The sequence below is a fragment of the Rhincodon typus genome, chromosome 23 (assembly GCF_021869965.1).
Source record: "Rhincodon typus isolate 14 chromosome 23, sRhiTyp1.1, whole genome shotgun sequence".
NCBI classification, from domain to species: Eukaryota; Metazoa; Chordata; class Chondrichthyes; order Orectolobiformes; family Rhincodontidae; genus Rhincodon; species Rhincodon typus.
Genome location: NC_063354.1, coordinates 43,516,774 through 43,535,915, shown reverse-complemented (window position 1 = coordinate 43,535,915; position 19,142 = coordinate 43,516,774). Strand labels below are relative to the sequence as shown.

General features: G+C 44.2%; 1 protein-coding gene across 6 annotated transcripts in view; it reads left to right on the top strand.

Moving 5' to 3' along the window:
- LOC109923836 (transient receptor potential cation channel subfamily V member 6-like) overlaps window positions 1-19,142 on the top strand; it is a 58,522-nt gene that overhangs the window by 32,695 nt on the left and 6,685 nt on the right. For all 6 annotated transcript variants that reach the window (XM_048610983.1, XM_048610987.1, XM_048610988.1 and 3 more), the window contains 5 exons: window positions 4,319-4,395; window positions 8,606-8,771; window positions 12,390-12,456; window positions 13,049-13,317; window positions 16,316-16,422. In XM_048610983.1, the coding sequence (XP_048466940.1) occupies window positions 4,319-4,395; window positions 8,606-8,771; window positions 12,390-12,456; window positions 13,049-13,317; window positions 16,316-16,422 (686 nt within the window). The remainder of the gene's footprint in view (window positions 1-4,318; window positions 4,396-8,605; window positions 8,772-12,389; window positions 12,457-13,048; window positions 13,318-16,315; window positions 16,423-19,142) is intronic.

Genomic DNA, 19,142 nt, shown 5'->3' with positions numbered 1-19,142 from the left:
TGGGTATGAAGGGTGTAAACCCAAAATGCCGACTTTCCTGCTTTTCTGATGCTGCCTGACCTGCTGTGTTCCTCCAGCTCCATACTGTGTTGAAACTTACACAGAAACATAGAAGATAGGAGCAGGAGGAGGCCATTCAGCCCTTCGAGCCTGCTCCGTCATTCTTCACAACCATGGCTGATTGTCCAACTCAGCCTAATCCTGCTTTCTCCCCATAACCTTTGATCCTATTCACCCCAAGTGCTATATCTAGTCGCCTCTTGAATACATTCAGTGTTTTGGCATGAATTGGTAATGAATTCCACAGGCTCACCACTCTTTGGGTGAAGAAATGTCTCCTCATCTCTGTCCCTGACTCTGGACGCACCCACCATCGGGAACATCCTCCCTGCATCGACCCTGTCTAATCCTGTTAGAATTTTATAAATCTCTATGAGATTCCCCCTCATTCGTCTGCACTCCAGCAAAAACAATCCCAACCTGGTCAATCTCTCCTCATCCGTCAGATCCGCCATCACCAGAATCAACCTGGTAAACCTTCACTGCACTCCCTCGAGGGCAACAGCATCCTTCCTCACAACAGGAGACCAAAACTGCACACAATGTTCCAGGTGTGGCCTTCTTTACTGCCTGCTGCACCTGCATGCTTACCTTCAGCAACTGGTGCACAAGGGCACCCAGGTCCCACTGCACACTCCCCTCTCCCAATTTACAGCCATTCGGGTAGTAATCTGCCGCCTTGTTTTTGCTTCCAAAGTGAATAACCTCACATTTATCCAAATTATGCTGAATCTGCCTTTGGTTTGCCTGCTCACCCAACCTGTCCAGATCATGCTGAAGGATCTCTGCATCCTCATCACAATCAACCTCCCATCCAACTTTGTATCATCTGCAAACTTGGAGATGTTACATTTTATTCCCTCATCCAAATCATTTGTATATATTGTGAATAGCTGGGGTCCCAGCACCGATCCCTGTGCAACCCACTTGTTACTGCTTGCCAATTTGAAAAGGACCCATTAATTCCCACTGTTTGTTTCCTCTCTGCCAACCAGTTTCCTGTCCATCTCAATACATTTGTCCCAAACCCATACAGTTTAATCTTGCACGTTAATCTCTTATGTGGGACTTTGTCAAACGCTTTCATAGAGTCCAAATAAACTAAATTGACTGGCTGCCCCTTGTCAACTCTACTACTTACATTTTCATAGAATTCCAACAGTTTTGTCAAGCCCGATTTCTCCTTCATAAATCCATGCTGACTCTGTCTGATCCTGCCACTGCTTTCAAAATGCACTGATATAAAATCCTTGACAATGGATTTGAGAAATTTCCCCATTACTGATGTTACGCTTACGGGTCTATAATTCCCCGTTTTCTCTCTACCTCTCTTTTTGAATATTGGAGTGACATTAGCCACCCTCCAATCTGCAGGGACTGTTCCAGAGTCTATAGAATCCTGGAAGATGACTACCAACGCATCCACTATTTCTAGAGCTACTTCCTTAAGTATTCTGGGATGTAGATTTATCAGGCCTGGGGATTTATCTGTCTTCAATCCCAACAATTTTCCCAGCACCATTTCTCTAATATTGATCTCCCTCAGTTCATCCCTGTCACTAAATGTTGCATCTTCCAACAATTCTGGTGTCTGATTTGTGTCCTCTTTTGTGAAGACAGAAGCAAAGTATGTTTTCAGTTCCTCAGCCATTTCTTTGTCCCCTATTATACATTTCCCCGTTTCTACCTGTAGAGGACCTATATTTGTCTTTACCAATCTCTTTCTCTTCATGTACCAATAGAAATGCTTAGCGTCAGTCTTTATGTTCCCTGCAAGCTTACTTTTGTACTCTATTGACAGTGAAGAAGGTTAACTTAGAGTACAATGGGACCTTGATCAAATGGGCCTATGGGCAGAGGAGTGGCAGATGGAGTTTAATTTAGAAAAGTGTCAGATGTTGCATTTTGTAAGACAAATCAGGGCGAGACTTATACACTTGATGGAGAGTGTTGCTGAACAAAGAGACCTTGGGGTGCAGGTTCATAGTTCCTTGAAAGTGGAGTTGCAGGTAGACAGGATAGTGAAGAAGGTGTTTGGTGTGCTTGGTTTTATCGGTCAGTGCATTGAGTATAGGAGTTGGGAGGTCATGTTGCAGCTGTACAGGACGTTGGTTTGACTACTTTTGGAGTATTGCATGTAATTCTGGTCTCCTTTCTATAGGAAAGATGTTGTGAAACTGGAAAGTGTTCAGAAAAGATTTACAAGGATGTTGCCAGGGTTGGAAGTTTGAGCTATAGGGAGAGGCTGAATAGGCTGGGGCTATTTTCTCTGGAGCGTTAGAGGCTGAGGGGTGACCTTATAGAGGTTTATAAAATCATGAGGCTCATGGATAGGATGAATAGCCAAAGTCTTTTCCTTGGGATAGGGGAGTCCAAAACTAGAGGGCATAGTTTCAAGTTGAGAGGGGAAAGATTAAAAGGGACCTAAGCAGCCTTTTTCACACAGAGGGTGATGTGTGTATGGAATGAGCTGCCAGAGGAAGTGGTGGAGGCTGGTACAATCACAATATTTAAAAGGCATCTGGATGGGTATATGAATAGGAAGGGTTTAGAGGGATATAGGCCAAATGCTGGCTAATGGGACTAGATTAATTTAGAATATCTGGTTGGCGTGGACAAGTTGGACCAAAGGGTCTGTTTCCATGCTGTATAGCTCTATAAGTCTAGTCTGAGGTGAGGTGAGAGTGACAACAGTTGATTTCGAGGCTGCATTCAACCGAGTGTGGTGTCAAGGAGCCCTAGCAAAACTGGAATCAATGGGTATCGGGGCAAACTCTCCAGTGGTTGTCATACCTGACACGTAGGAAGATGGTCATGGTTGTTGGACCCAATCATCCCAACTCCAGGACATCTCTGCAGGAGTTCCTCAGGGTAGTGTCCTAGGCCCAACCATCTTCAGATGCTTCATCAATGACCTTCCCTCCATCATAAGGTCAGAAGTGGGGATGTTCGTTGATGATTGCACAATGTTTAGCATTATTCGTGACTCCTCAGATACTGAAGCAGTCCATGTTCAAATGCAACAAGATCTGGACAATATCCAGGCTTGGGCTGACAAGTGGTAAGTGACGTTTGCACCACACAAATGCCAGACTATGACTATCACCAATAAAAGACAATCTAACCACCACCCCTTGACATTCAATGGTGTTATTATCACTGAATCCCCCACTATCAACATCCTGGAGGTTACCATTGACCAGAAACTCAACTGGACTCACCACATTAACACAGTGGCTACCAGAGCAGGCCAGAAGCTGGGAATACTGTGGCGAGTAACTCACCTCCTGACTCCCCAAAGCCTGTCCACCATCTACAGGGCACAAGTCAGGAGTGTGATGGAATACTCCCCACTTGCCTGGATGGGTGCAGCCCCAATAAGACTCAAGAAGCTCAGCACCATCCAGGACAAAGCAGCCCGCTTGATTAGCGCCACATCCACAAGCATCCACTCCCTCCACCACCGACGCTCAGTAGCAGCAGTGTGTACTATCTACAAGATGTACTGCAGAAATTCACCAAAGATCCTCAGACAGCACCTTCCAAACACAGGACCACTTCCATCTAGAAGGACAAGGGCAGCAGATATATGGGAACACCACCACCTTCAAGTTCCCCTCCAGCCACATACCATCCTGACTGGGAAATATATTGCCATTCCTTCACTGTCACTGGTCAAAATTCTGGAATTCCCTCCCTAATAGCATTGTGGTTAAACCCACAGCAGGAGGACTGCAGCGGTTCAAGAAGGCAGCTCACCATCACCTTCTCGAGGGCAACTAGGGATGGGCAAGAAATACTGGCACAGCCAGTGATGCCCACATTCCACAAAATGAATAGAAAAAGAAAAGTCACATACAGACCATCACACAGGACATCAGAACATAATCATCAGATAGACATTGCTGCAAGAATATCATTGCCATCCAGGGAGCAGAGAGAAGCACCAGACAAAGGCAGGAATGGTGATGTTCAGGTCTGTTCATCACAATGCACTGAAGACTTTAGAGCTGGATCCTAAACTTGTCACTGCATTCTGCCAGAACATCAATGGGCAATAAGCAAGATCAGCTGAAACAATAGACGACACCAGATTATGCCAGAACTGCATCGTTTCTTAGTTACCTTGTGAGATTTGGGTTTGGGTTTGATTCCTGTTTCTGCTGGTCTTTGGTTCCTTTCCCTGTTGGAGTTTGAAATTTACACTTTGAATTGCCCTTTTGTTGTTTGTGAACAGATTGCTGTCTCTTCTTCATAGAGTCATGACATATTGAGGTACGGACCTAAGGAATACTTTGGAAAAACTGCCCTGGGTGGACCTTTCCATGTCATCAAGTGAGTTTGAATGCTGTTTTCATCACTGAGACTCGCAGTGACTGAGTCAGTCCTGAACCCTTTGGGATAGGCATGAAGGCAATGTGGGACATCTGTTGGTGTGTTCCTGTCTCCACACCATTTTCCTGGTGTTCTTGGTCATCGAAATTAGGCCTGTCTGCTTGGCAACCTCAATAGCTAAATTGATTAATTATCTACCCATTTGTAGACTGGCAGGGGGCACTGTGGGATCTTCTAGTGATGATGCCCTTCTTCCACCACCTCAAAGAAGGCCAAACCTGATAGATCTCCTCCAGGCAGCAATCAGGTGGACTTGGAGACCAGCTCTTAGTAGATTCTAAATCTTAGAGATCTGGGATCTCAGAGGCAGCTGCCCAGATGGTGTGGGGTTCAAATTCAGAAATGGCCCCATTCCTCAATTAGCCTCAAGATTCCACATTCAGTCAGCAGTTGCAAACTGGGGAATCTGGTTATGTGTGTGTGAGAGGTATGTGTGTGTATGTGTTTGCATGTATACAATGAGAAAGCCAAATATTTGTGTGCGAGGGAGAGGATATATCTAGTCAGTGAGATTTAGGTAAACATGCCATGCATAGAGTCTGGAAGCATGGTTTGGGATTGTGTGCAGGGGCTGGGATTGTGTGCGGGGATTAAAATTATAATAGTGTCATATTACACAGACGCTTCGGCCCACCATTTCTATACCAACCAACAAACACCAAACACTAATCCCATTTTCCTGCACTTGGTCCATAGCCTACTATTCCCTGCTCGTCCAGATGTTTCTTAAATGTTGCAAGAGTACCTGCCTCCACCATCCTCTCAAGCAACACGTTCTATATTTCAATCACCCTCTGGGCGAAAAGATGACCTATAAGCACTTACTCCTCACTTTAAATTTGTGGCGTCTAGTCTTAGACATGCCTGCCATGGGGAAGAGATTCTCACACTCTACGCTGTCTAAGCCTGTCATAGTTTTGTACTCAATCAGATCCCCCCTCAGCCTCCTCTGCTCCAAGGAAAACAAGCCCAGCCGATCCTGTCCCTCCTCATAACTGAGACTTTTCATCCCAGGCAACATCCTGATGAATCTTCCCTGAACCTTCTCCAGTGCAATCGCATCCTTCCGATAATGTGGGGACCAGTACTACATGCAGTACTCTACCTTGGCCTAACCAATATTTTATAAGGTCGTAACATTAATTCCTTGATCCTATATTCTAAGGCCAGCTAATTAAGGCAAGCATCCATATGCTTTCTTCGCCACCCTGTCTACCTGCACCAACACCTTCAGGGATCTATGGACCTGTCCACCAGGGTCCCTTCGTTCCTCAGGTACTCCCTAGGGGCTTACCATTCATTGCGTGTGTTCCTTATTAGATTTCGCAAAATACATCACCTCACTTTTTAGGATTAAATTCCATCTGCCATTGCTCTGCCTAATTTACCACCTAATCAATATCAGACTGTAGCCTGAGACCATCCACCTCATTATCACCAACAACACCATGTCATCTGCAAACTTACTAATTAGATCTTCTACATTCACTTCCACATTGTTAATGTATGTAACAAACAGCAAGGGTCCCAGCACCGATCCCTGTGGTACACCACTGGTCTCAGGCTTCCAATCACAAAAACAACCCTCCACCATCACCCTTTACTTCCTAATTTCAAACCAATTTTGGATCCAATTTACAAACTTGCCTTGGATCCCATTGGCTCTCACCTTCTGAACAGGCCTTCCATGTGTGACCTTGTCAAAGGCCTTACTGAGACTATGTAAACCACATCAAGTGCACTACTCCCATCAATACATTTAATTATCTTTTCAAAAAAACTCAACTAAATTAGTTCGACAGGATCTCCCTCTAACAAATTCATGCTGACTATTCATAATCAATCCCAGCTTTTCCAAGTATTAATTAATTCTGTTCTTCAAATTTCTTTCCAATAATTTCCCTACCGCTGATATCAGACTAACTGGTCTGTAATTCCCTGGCCTATCCCTGCTGCCCTTCTTAAACAAAGCAACCACATTCACTATCCTCCAGGCATCTGGCACTTCACCCATGGCCAGAGAAGTATTAAATATCTCCACCAAGGCCCCACCAATCTCCTCCCTTTCCTCCCATAACAGCCTGGGATACATCTCATCAGGCCCTGGGGATTTGTGTACCTGTATGCCTGTTAAAACATCTAATGTCTCCTCCTTATTAATCTTAAAATATGCTAGAGTCTCACCATCCCAGCTGAAATCCCTGGCTTTATCCTCTGTGAATTTAGATGAGAAATATTCATTTAAAAGCTCAATCACATCCACTGGCTCCACACACAGATTATCCCTTTGGCCTGTGATAAATCCCACCCCTTCCCTGATAATCCTCTTAATCTTAATATAGTTATTAAAAACCTTGGGGTTTTTCTTGATCCCAAGTACAAAAGCTATTTTATGGCCTCTCTTTGCTCTCCTAATTTCCTCCGTAAGCAGCTCCTACACTCTTGTGTATTTCTCAAGGACCTCCCCTGTTTTTACTGGGTTGTATCTGACGTATACTTCCTTCTTTTTCTCTACAAAACTCTCAATCTCCCCCGCCATCCAGGGTTCCATGGATTTGCTGCCCTTGCCCTTCACTCTTAGAGGAACACATTGGCCCTTAATTCTCACTAAACTACTTCTAAACAACTCCCACTTTCTAAATGTAACCTTACCTGTAAGTAGCTGCTGTCTATGTTTGTCAGATCCTGTCTAATGGTATTGAAATTGACCTTACCCCAAATTAGACACTTAGCTTCCACACTATCTCGTCTCTTTCCATAATGACTTTGAAACTTGCAGAGTTATGGTCACTATTCCCAAAATGCTCACCCACCGAAACTCCAACCACTTGGCTGGCTTCATTTCGTAAGATTAAGTCCAGCACTGCTCCATCTCTAGTAGGGCTATCTATGTACTGGCACAAAAAACTCTCCTCGATACACTTTAAAAATTCCACACAATTCAACTTTCACTGACCTTTTCGCATAAAGGCAATCCCAGTTCATGTTAGTAAAGTTGAAATCTCCTATAACTATAACCCTGTTTCTCTCCCACCTTTGTGGTTCACATAGCTCCCTGTTCCTCTATCTCCCTCTGATCATTGGGAGGTCTGTTGTACAATCACAGCATGGTAATCGCCCCTTTTTTATTTCCAACCTCTATCCAGATGGCCTCATTTAAAGGCCCTACTACGACATCCTGCCCCGTTACTGCTGTAATTATTTCCTTTATCAAGAATGCAATGTCCCACTTTTCCTCCTCTCCATCCCACCTGAAATTTCTATACCCTGGAATGTTAAGCTGCTAGTCCAGCCCTTTCTTCAACAATGTCTCAGCAATTACAGCAACGTCATATTCATATGTGCTGATCGATGCTCTAAGTTCATCCACCTTACCAGTCAAACTCTTTGCATTAACATAGATACAATTTAGCTTTCCAGTGTTCCCATATCCCTATCCTACCTTGTCTTTTCCATTGACTGGACTGTCCTGGCATTCCTTCTGTATCTGATTGGGCCTTGCTCCTGACTTTACCATCTTCTCTATGCCCTGTCCGCTGCCTACACTTTATTTAGTTATTTCCTTTGCTCTGCAGTTTGTGTTCTGCTTTAGTTCATCATGTTTTCTACTTGTTTTATTTCTTGCACATTTCTTCTTCATTCTCAGTTTATTGTACTGTATCATACCCTTTAACTGTTTCACAGAACCTAGAATATAGAACAGTACAACACAGGAACAGGCTCTTCGGCCCACAATGTTGTGCCGAACATGAATGCCAAATGAAACTAATCCCTTCTGCCTGCCATTGGTCCATATCACTCCATTCCTTGCATATTCATGTGCTAATCTAAAAGTCCCTTAAATGCCCCTATCATATCTGCCTCCACCACCACCCCTGGCAGTACATTCCAGACTCCTACCGCTCTCTATGTAAAAAAGAACTTGCCCCTCATGTTTCCTTTGAACTTTCCCCCCCTCACCTTAAATGCATGTTTCACATTCATCCACTTCCTTGTCTCTGTTATGATGTTTTGATTTCTCACTCTACTGTCTCAACTGTGTTTCTCATTCTCTGTCGATGTGTCTTTTTCCTTTGCCAAGCTCTCCTGTATTTTCTGTCATCTCTATTTGATCTTTGTCCTAAGTTTCTCTCTTTGTTCTCACCCTCAGTATCTGCTACGGAGTGCTAGTATTGGCCGTGCTCGTGTTAAGACTGACATCAATGCCTGGAGAGACCATCCCCATGTCCTTTGCACTTATCCTTGCCTGGTGTAACCTCATGTACTTCGCTCGAGGTTTTCGCTTGATGGGACCATTCGCCATCATGATCCAGAAGGTAAATGACAAAACATTTCTGGCCTTACAAATTAGGGAAACAGTTTTCCTTGAGTATAGGAGTTGGGAGGTCATGTTTTTAATGGTAAAAAGTTGCAGCATGCTGCTATGCAGAGGGACCTGTGTGTCCTTGTGCATGAATCACAGAAGGTAGGTTTGCAGGTACAACAATTAATTAGGAAGGCAAATGGAATTTTGTCCTTCATTGCTAAAGGGATTGAGATTAAAAGCAGAGAGGTTATGTTGCAGCTGTACAAGGTGCTGGTGAGGCCACACCTGGAGTACTGTGTGCAGTTTTGATCTCCTTACTTGAGAAAGGATGTACTGGCACTGGAGGGGGTGCAAAGGAGGTTCACTAGGTTGATTCCGGAGTTGAGGGGGTTGGCTTATGAGGAGAGACTGAGTAGATTGGGATTATATTCATTGGAATTCAGAAGATTGAGGGGGGATCTTATAGAAACATATAAAATTATGAAGAGAATAGATAAGATAGAAGTAGAGAGGATGTTTCCACTGGCAGGTGAAGCTAGGACAAGAGGGCATAGCCTCAAGATTAGAGGGAGCAGATTTAGGACTGAATTGAGAAGGAACTTCTTCACCCAGAGGGTTGTTAATCTATGGAATTCCTTGCCCAGTGGAGTAGTTGACGCTACTTCAGTAAACATTTTTAAAGATAAGGTAGATTTTTTTTGAACAATAAAGGAATTAAGGGATATGGTGAGAACGCGGGTAAGTGGACCTGAGTCCACGAAAAGATCAGCCATGATCTTATTGAATGGCGGAGCAGGCTTGAAGGGCCGGACAGCCTACTCCTGCTCCTAGCTCTTATGTTCTTATGTTGGGTCTGTACCAGACATTGATGAGACTTTTGGAATACTGCGTTCAATTCTGGTCTCCCTGCTATAAGAAGGATGTTGTAAAACTTGAAAGGGTTCAGAAAAGATTTACAAGGATGTTGCCGAGGTTGGAGGGTTTGAGTTATAGAGAGAGGCTGAATAGGCTGGGGCTATTTTCCCTGGATTATTGGAGGCAGAGGGGTGACCTTATAGAGGTTTATAAAATCATGAGAGGCATGGATAGGGTGAATAGCCAAGGTCTTTCCCCCAGGGAAACGTAGAAAGCATAGGTTTAAGGTGAGAGAGGAAAAATTTAAAAGGGACCTGAGGGGCAGCCTTTTCACTTCAGAGGGTGATGCGTATATATGGAATGAGCTGCCAGAGGAAGTGGTGGAGGCTGGTACAATTACAACATTTAAAAGGCATCTGGATGGGTATATGAATAGGAAGGGTTTAGAGGGATATGGGCCAAATGCTGGCAAATGGGACTAGATTAATTTAGAATATCTGGTCAGCATGGATGAGTTGGACCAAAGAGTCTGTTTCCGTGCTGTACAGCTCTATGACTCTATAACACCAAGAGTTATACAACAGAGCTGAATATATGACAAAAACAAATATATTACAAGGCTGAATTTATAACAGGAACGAATATGTACCAGGAGATAGCAGGAACTGCAGATGCAAGAGTCAGAGACAACACAGTGTGGAGCTGGAGGAACACAACAGGCCAGGGGAACACAACAGACCAGGCAGCATCAGGGGAACAGGAAAGTTGACGTTTCAGGTTTACCAGTCCTGATTAAGGGTATAAACTGAAACATTGACTTTCCTACTCCTCTGATGAATATATACCAGGTGAATATCAACGGGTCTGGATATCAGACAGGACAGAACAGCAATTTCAAATAAACTATATCATTTCACTCATGAGCAAATCAAAGCAGTATTTGTGAATAAGCCATAAATATTGCAGAAGAAAACTATTCAGCCCGTTATGCCTGTTCTGATACTGGAACAATTCAAAGTTAACTTCCCAGCCCAACTCTCTCAACATAACCTTGTATCTTCCACAGGTTTCTATGTTTAAACTCATCCCTTAACAGATACAATGGTGTCTGCTTCAACCAGTTCCTACCACAATACTCTTGAGAAAAAAGTTTTCCACTCCTTAATTAACAAGGACACACTGATGAGTTGGGAAAGCAACCCTTCAATGCCTTTGTTTACTGAGCTGTTTAACCAGACGATGCTCGATGTTTCTCTAACTGCCTGAGAGAAAAAAAAGTTGTGTGGTGTTCAGGGTCCGCTGCAAATAACACTTTATTAAATGGAGGTCATAAAGGCAAGTCCAAAAGCAAAACTTGGAACACCATGTGCTGGGAATGGAGAGTTTGAATTATAAGGAGAGGCTGAATAGGCTGGAACTTTTTCACTGGAGCATAGGAGGTTGAGGGGTGACCTTATAGAGGGTTAAAAAATCATAAGAGGAATAGATAAGGCAAATAGCAAAGGTCTTTACCCCAGGGTAAGAGAGTTCAAAACTGGAGACCATAGGTTTAAGGTGAGAAAAGAAAGATCTAAAAGGGACCTGAGGGGCAACTTTTTCACACAGAGGGTGTTTAGTAAGTGGAATGAACAGCCAGAGGAAGTAGTGGATACAGGTACAGTTACAATATTTAAAGACATTTGGATCAGTACATTAATAAGAAATGTTTAGAGGGATATGGGCCAAACGCAGACAGGTGGGCCTCATTCAGTTTGGGAATCTTGGTCGGCATGGACAAGTTGGGCCGAAAGGTCTGTTTCCGTGCTGTATGACTCTATGACTACCTGATCTACCTTTCTGTCCCACTTGGTCCAGTCTGTCTTTGCAGATGAAACAGAGGAAGGAAGATCAAGGCAAAGAATCAGACCCTGGAAATAGAACCCATCTGATTTTTCTGTTCTTTCATTTTGGCATCTGTTGAGTCTTTAAAACAATGGACATCTGTGGCATGACTTCAAAAGTACTGATGTATTCAGTTCTGTGGCTTTGTTTATATAGCTGTGCAGTGGAATCTCATTATGAACGCTTGTCTGAGTTCCAAACCCCACGGATTTATTTTGCTCAACCGAGGTTGTTTATACCAATGTTAAGTAGACTGTTGGCTTTGTTTTGACTGAAATTCTGGGAATAATGAATAGAATTATACTTGTGCAGATATTTTTGAATATATTGTATTTTATTTCTCAGTTTCAAGAATAAAGATATTCCAGTGTTGTTATGGGTGCCCGAGTTCTGTCCATAGTGAACACTTTGTGAGGGACATGGTTGGGTTATAGAGATGGCTTTGGGCAATATAAAGAGAAGGTTGTGGAGAAGTCATGAGCTAGAGTATGTGAGGCTCATGTAAAGAACTGAGCCGATGTCCAAATGAATGGAGGCAGAACTTCCAAACTGCTGAACTTAGCATGCAGTCACCTTAACTCCTGTCCAAGTCTACTTCAGAATCCAACAGGCCAGAGTCTAGCCCGACCCCACTAGCCCAGCCTCGAGTCCTTTGATTCCTCTCTCAAAGATGAGAATCTGGGACAGGGCAATTGGTCTATCTCATTAGTCTGAAACCCAGCTTCATGGTAAGAAATTAACATAGACTCCCAGGGAGACAACGATGTTTCCAGGTTTGGAACCATCCTCATGGTCCAGGGAGGTGACAGCCAGTCCACATAAATGGCAAGGAATGTTACAGCAGGTCAGTTTAAATTCACCTTTTACCCACATGTTTCTTCTTTTTACACAGATCATATTCGAGATTATCCTGCCCTACTTGGTGCTGATGCTCATTCTGATTCTGGCTTTCACATGCAGTAAGCATTCATTCGCTCAAAAACACTTTGAAATATCTGACGGTTGTGAAAAAGCACGAGGCAAACTCAGGTCTTTATTTCTCTTTCGGCTGTTACTTTCCCTTTTCTATCAGTCAACAGATAGAAAATTGGACAGCACGGTGGCTCAGTGGTTAGCACTGCTCCCTCACAGCGCCAGGGACCCAGGTTTGATTCAACCTTTGGGTGACTGTCTGTGTGGAGTTTGCACATTCTCCCCATGCCCGCGTGGGTTTCCTCCGGGTGCTCTGGTTCTCTCCCACAGTCCAAACATGTGCTGGTTAGGGTGGATTGGCCATGCTAAATTGTCCCGTAGTGTTCAGGGATGTGCAGGATAGGTAGATTGGCCATGGGAAATGTAGGTTTACAGGGTTAAGGCAAGGGGGTGGGTCTGGGTGTGATGCTCTTTGGAGGATTGGTTAACAAGATGGGACTGATGGGCCAAATGGCCTTTTTCAACACTAGGGATTCTGTGAATGCTTCATTCCCACTTTTCTATCCCCTCTTCCTCTGTGTTTCCTACTCGTGCACGTGCGATGTGGAATGTTTGACGGTTGGCCTTCTCCATTTCCAGGCGTCCATCTGTCATTCCAAATCTTGGACCCTGCAAAGTGGGAACGCTTTGTGGATTTCAGCACCGTCCTCTTCACCATCTACCTCCTCTTCTTCGGCCTTGTTAACATGCCCCTCAACTGGGAGGTGATCCAGCCTGATATGGCCCGCTTCCTCTATGCTGTTTATACCCTGCTGGCTTTTGTCATCACGGTATTCCTTGTCATCCACATTATGGGTGAACTGATTCGCCGAGTGTCAAAGCAACACGATGACCTCTGGAGGGCACAGGTAAGAAATTAACATGGACTCCCAAGGAGACAATGATGTTGCCACGTTTGGAGCATTTGAGCTATAGAGAGACGCTGAATAGGCTGGAGCATCGGAGCCTGAGGGGGTGACATTATAAGAGTTTATAAAATCATGGGGGGCATGGATAGGGTGAATAACCAACGTCTTTTCCCAAGGATAAGGGAGTTCAAAACTAGAGGGCAGAGTGTGGAGATAACACAGTGTGGAGCTGGAGGAACACAGCAGGCCAGGCAGCATCAGAGGAGCAGGAAAGTTGACATTTCGGGTTGGGACCCTTCTTCAGATGCTGCCTGGCCTGTTGTATTCCTCCAGCTCTGCACTATGTTATCTCTGACTCCAGCATCTGCAGTTCTTACTATCTCTGGCAGAATGTGGAGTTGCCTGTGTTGAACTGGGGTGGACAAAGTCAGAGGTTGTACAACACTAGGTCATGGTCCAACAGGTTTATTTGAAATCATAACCTTTCAGACTGCTGCTTCTTTGTCAAGTGAAGTAGGCAAAAGTTTAAGGTGAGAGGGGAAAGATTTAAAAGGGACCTAAGGGGCAACTTTTTTATGCAGAGTGTGATGCGTGTATGGAATGAGCTGCCAGAGGGATTGGAGGAGGCTGGTACAATCACAACATTTAAAAGGAATCTGGATGGGTATATGAAAAGAAAGGGTTTAGAGGGATATGGTACAAATGCTGGCAAATTGACTGGATTAATTTGGGATATCTGGTCGGCATGAACGAATTGGACCGAAGAGTCTATGACCAAGGTTACTGCAAAGGGAGAAATGAGCCAGGTTTTCCACCTTCTATCACTGTCTACCTACTGACCATGTACACAAGCTTTGAATAGTTGATGATTAGCTCTAACACACCTCACCAACGCTCATTCATTGTACCAGCAAGATAGTTAATAGATCTAATTTCCAACGTCAGAAAGGTGGGCAAGAGAATATTTGAGTTGAAAAACATTTACAAATCCCTTCCTCAGAGAGTGTATCTGCTACTTTTAACAGGAGTACTGATGAACTAAAACCAAGTGATGTGGCATTTTGAAATTTTCAGGAAGATGTCAAGGTTGTCTTCCTGGTTTCCTAATGCTCGGAGCACGAATTCAGATGCCACTGTGGCCCTGTTATGAAAACTAGTTTAATAAATTTGTTGCAGAGCAAAATCACAGGGGGAGGTAGTCTAATCCGGAAGTCATTCCATCCTAGCTCTTGAAGAGAAAAACTCCCTCTCCTCTCAGAATGCTGGAAAGTACAGCTTTCCCAGCCTGGCTCATATTACAAGAACACGTTTTTAATAAGTCCAGACATTTTGTATTAACGCTGAGACCAAATTGATAAAGCTGCAGAAATTAATTAAATTCCCTGTTGTCCTCAATGCCAGTGAGACATATTGGGTGGAAGGGAGGATTTGTTCAGTATGTCCATTAAGTCTACCCGAGTAACTACAGTTTTCTGGAGATTGCTGCAATTCTACAAGTTGATGAACAATTAGTTCATCTGTATAAATGTGGTGTCATTGTTAAACAGGCAAAGGGAAAGGTTAGGAGAACTACTTTTGTATAGGGGCACTTTAAGACCTGAGTGTTCCTTCAGAAACAGCAGGAAAATACAAAATCTGGTCAGGCATTTGCAGGAGAAATTGGATAGACCTTTCAAAACTTTGGGGCAGCACAGTGGCTTAGTGGTTGGCACTGTTGCCTCACAGCACTAGGGACCTGGGTTTGATTCCACCCTCGGGTGACTGTGTGCGTGTGTGGAGTTTGTACCTTCTCCCCGTGTCTGCGTTGATTTCCTCCGGGTGCTCCGGTTTCCTCCCACAGTCCAAAGATGTGCAGGCTAGGTGGATTGGCCATGGGGAATTGCCCTTAGTATCCAGGGATGTGCAGGCTTGGTGGGTTAGCCATGGGGAATACAGAATTACAAGGGATAGGGTAAGGGAGTGGGTCTGCCTTTGAAGGGTCGGTATGGACTCGATGGGCCAAATGGCCTGCTTCCACACTGTAGGGCTTCTATAAAAATGGAGTTGAAATGACAAGGCAGTAGGGTGTCCATGACTATCCCTTTCAGAGAATTGGCACACAAAATGCTGGAGCAAATGAGGAAAGGCCAGCTGGATTGGAACACAGTGCATTGGTCCTGTTGATGTTGTTAGCTCATGTCAATGACATTGCCAGCAATCCTACTGTGTAATGTTACTGCTTAGCATGTCCTCTGCTTTTTACTTCAGTGGGAATGTTCATTTGTCATTAGTTAGCATTGATATCAAAATAGTCACGAGTGGAATTCAATATGTACTTGTTAGGAACCTGTACAATCACAGTACAAAATGTAGTTCCTTGTCTTTGCCACTATCCCACAGGGAATCAGTTATGCTGTTATTCCTTTTCTGTCCACTGCCCCGATGATTATTCCTCGGGATATGATCACAATGTTCAGACTGGAATATCACCAGTGATGGCCCCCAGTACTGACCCCATTAAAGTGGAAGATCACCCTGGCACCCAGCACATACAGACATTCTGGCACCCACCCAGTATTGTGCAATCAAGGTGTGCTGTCCCTCTTCCAGCGCTACCCATGACCTCCATCCTATGACTGATCGATAGCATTCTTGACAATAGTTGACTATGTGGAGAGAGCAGATGTTTCCCACATTTGGTGGTGGAGCTCATCATCATTCATCTGGATGCAAGAGCTTTTCATCTCATCATGGTCCAGCAGGGTTAATAGATGCTTCCTGTTCCAGGCTCTATCCCCAGTTACCTATGACACTAGAAGCAATGCAGAAGCCTCTGCAGGTTGGGTAGAGGAACTGATGAAGGTTTCCATCTCCAGTCGGTGCTAATGCTATGCTCCATTTGAAAGTGAAGACCTTAGATTTGGATCAGATTGAAACCCAGTTACCAAGCTGATACAGATGAAACAGTGTTTTATTGACACTTGACTTTTGTTGTTAAAACTGTTTCCTTAATTCCAAGGTTGCCTCCACAACGCTACTGCTTGAACGTCGACTCCCAAGATGCCTGTTTCCTCGTCTGGGAATCTGTGGAAAGGAGTATGGACTCGGAGACAGCTGGTATCTCCGGTGAGTTTGAAGAGAAGTATACAGATGGTCTACAGCGGTCCAAGAAGGCAACTCACCCCCACATTCTCAAGGACAATAGGGGCAGGCAATAAAATCTGGACCAGCCAGCAATACCCACGTCTTATGAGTGATTAAATAAAAAGACATACCTTGGCAAACACTTACATGGAGAATGCCCAGAAACTCACCACCTGAAAGATATTTTTTGGGGAGGTGGAGGGGTTTTCCTGACTCAGCTTGTCACTTCATGTTAAAGTCATCCTTTGGGTTGAAGAGGAGAAACTTCTCAGAACTAAACTGAAAAGATTTAGCCCCAAGAATTACAGAATTAGAACAGTGCAGAAGTTGGCCATTCAGCTCATATATGCCTATACTGGTTCTATTCCCTAGCGCCAATCTCCTGCCTTTTTTGTGTATTCCTGCTCACCATTTCTACCCAACTAATCATCTAATGACCTTTTGAATGCCTGAATCGAATCTGCCTCCAACACATTTCTAGGAATTGTATTCCACACCGTAAATACTCGGTGAGTGAAAAAGTTTTCCCTGGTATAACCTTTGCTTCGTTTGCACATCACTTTAAATCTACCCCCTCTTGTTCCTTTTTCTTTCACGAATGGGAACAACCTCTCCCTAACTATTTTGTTCAGCCCACTCCTGATCTTGAAAACCTCTGTCAAATCTCCTCTCAGCCACCTTCCTCTCTGAGAAGCAGTCCCAACGTCTTCAGTCCATTCTCATAACTAAGATTCCTCAACCCCGGAACCGTTCTTGTAAATCTATTCTGCACTCTCACTGATGTGTTCACATCTTTCCAAATAATGTGGCTCCCACATCTGTACACAGTGCTCCAGCTGCGGTCTAACGAGAGTCTTCAACATTAAGAATAGACACCACGCATGTAACTCCCAACTTAACCTCAACACAATCGGTGTGCTTCTCCGGTTGGGCGTTGCAGGCAATGATGGAAAATTCTTAGTCTGATAGGAGTCAGGACTGGAGTAGGGTGGCCCAGATTTTACATCCACATGTTGTCCTCATTAACCTGCTGGCCCTGTCTTCGCAGTGTGACCTCGTTCATCTACTTCCTTTCCATAATGGTTAGTTGCAAGCAACAGGGCATGTGAGGAGTGGAGAGTGTAGCATTGTCCCTTCACCACCAACACTCCAATCACTGCTCACAGTGTTTACTCCCAGCACTACCTTTTCCTTGGAGTCAGACAAATTAAGCTAGAATGTACTGGAGAAACTTGACAGTGTCTGTTGGAGAGAGAGAGGGACAGAGGTACATTTCAAGTCCAATGAGACCTATAATTTTCTACCTGTTGTTCAAGTAAGATCAAACCTTTCTTTTATTCACTCATGGGATGTGGATGTCTCTGGATAGGCCAATATTTATTGCCCATCCCCAGTTGCCCAGAAGTCTGTTAAGAATTACCAAGGTCTTTTTCCTAGGATGGGGGTGTCCAAACCTAGAGGGAATATATTTAAGGTGAGACGGGAAAGATTTCAAAGGGACTTGAAGAGCAACTTTTTCATACAGAGAGTATTGCTTGTATGAAATGAGCTGCCAGAGGAAGTGGTGGAGGCTGGTACAATTACAGCATTTAAAATGGATGGGTACATGAATAGGAAGGGTTCAGAGGGACATGGGCCAAACACTGGCAAATGGGACTAGATCAGATATCTGGACGAATTAGACCAAAGGGTCTGTTTCTGTGCTGTATGAATCTATGGCCCTAAGAGTCAACCACATTGCTGTGGGTCTTGAGTCACATGTAGGCCAGACCAGGTAAGGATGGCAGTTTCCTTCCCTAAAGGATATTAGTGAACCAGAGGGGTTTTTCCCGATGATCGGGGATCATGGTCATCAATTGACACTTAATTCCGGGGCTTTTTTTAAATTGAATTGAAATTCAACTTTCTGCCATGGTGAGATTTGAGCCTATGGCCCCAGAAGATTAGCTGAATTTCTGGATTACAGGTCTCATGATTATACCACTAGGACATTACCTCCCCATTTACTGAGCTATCTTCTGACTGCCTTAAAAATAAACTTAACTGAATTTTATTTAGCCAATAGTATGTGAGTTTTACAGATGGGCATCTGACCTTAGCCCTTATGCATAGACAAGTCAAGGAATTTAATAGACAGTTACACTCCCCTAAAACCATCAAAAATGATGGTGCAGTTATTCCAAAAGCCCGAATACTCCTGGCAACTGTGTAGGCTGGAGCTGTGCACCATGGCACGATGGCACCATGGAAACATCTAAAGACAGCTGATGCCAAGGGACCTTCCAGGTAATGCCATTACATTTCCAACCCCTGAAAAAGACCTGTGTTGTGAGGGATTTTGGAGGGCATCAACTCACTTAAGTTTAATAATTATCCAGGAAAGGTTAAAGGAATAAAAACCTGCTCTAATTCTGAGCCTCCACAATGATATTCCAATGACACACCTCCCCCTGAGAACTCCTACACCTCCTTCCCCCACAAATAACCCCGACAGACACAACATGTAGCCCTCACCTGGCACCTTCAAACTGCACCACCACCCCTCCATGGCCCTGTTTCCTGTTAGACCCACCTTCCCTGCCAGCCAGCTAGACCCAACCCTTCCCCCACTGGATCTGGTAAACTTTCCCTGAACTGATCCTTCTACCTGGCACCCTACACCCTCACCCACCTGGCACCCTACACCCTCAATTATCTGGCAC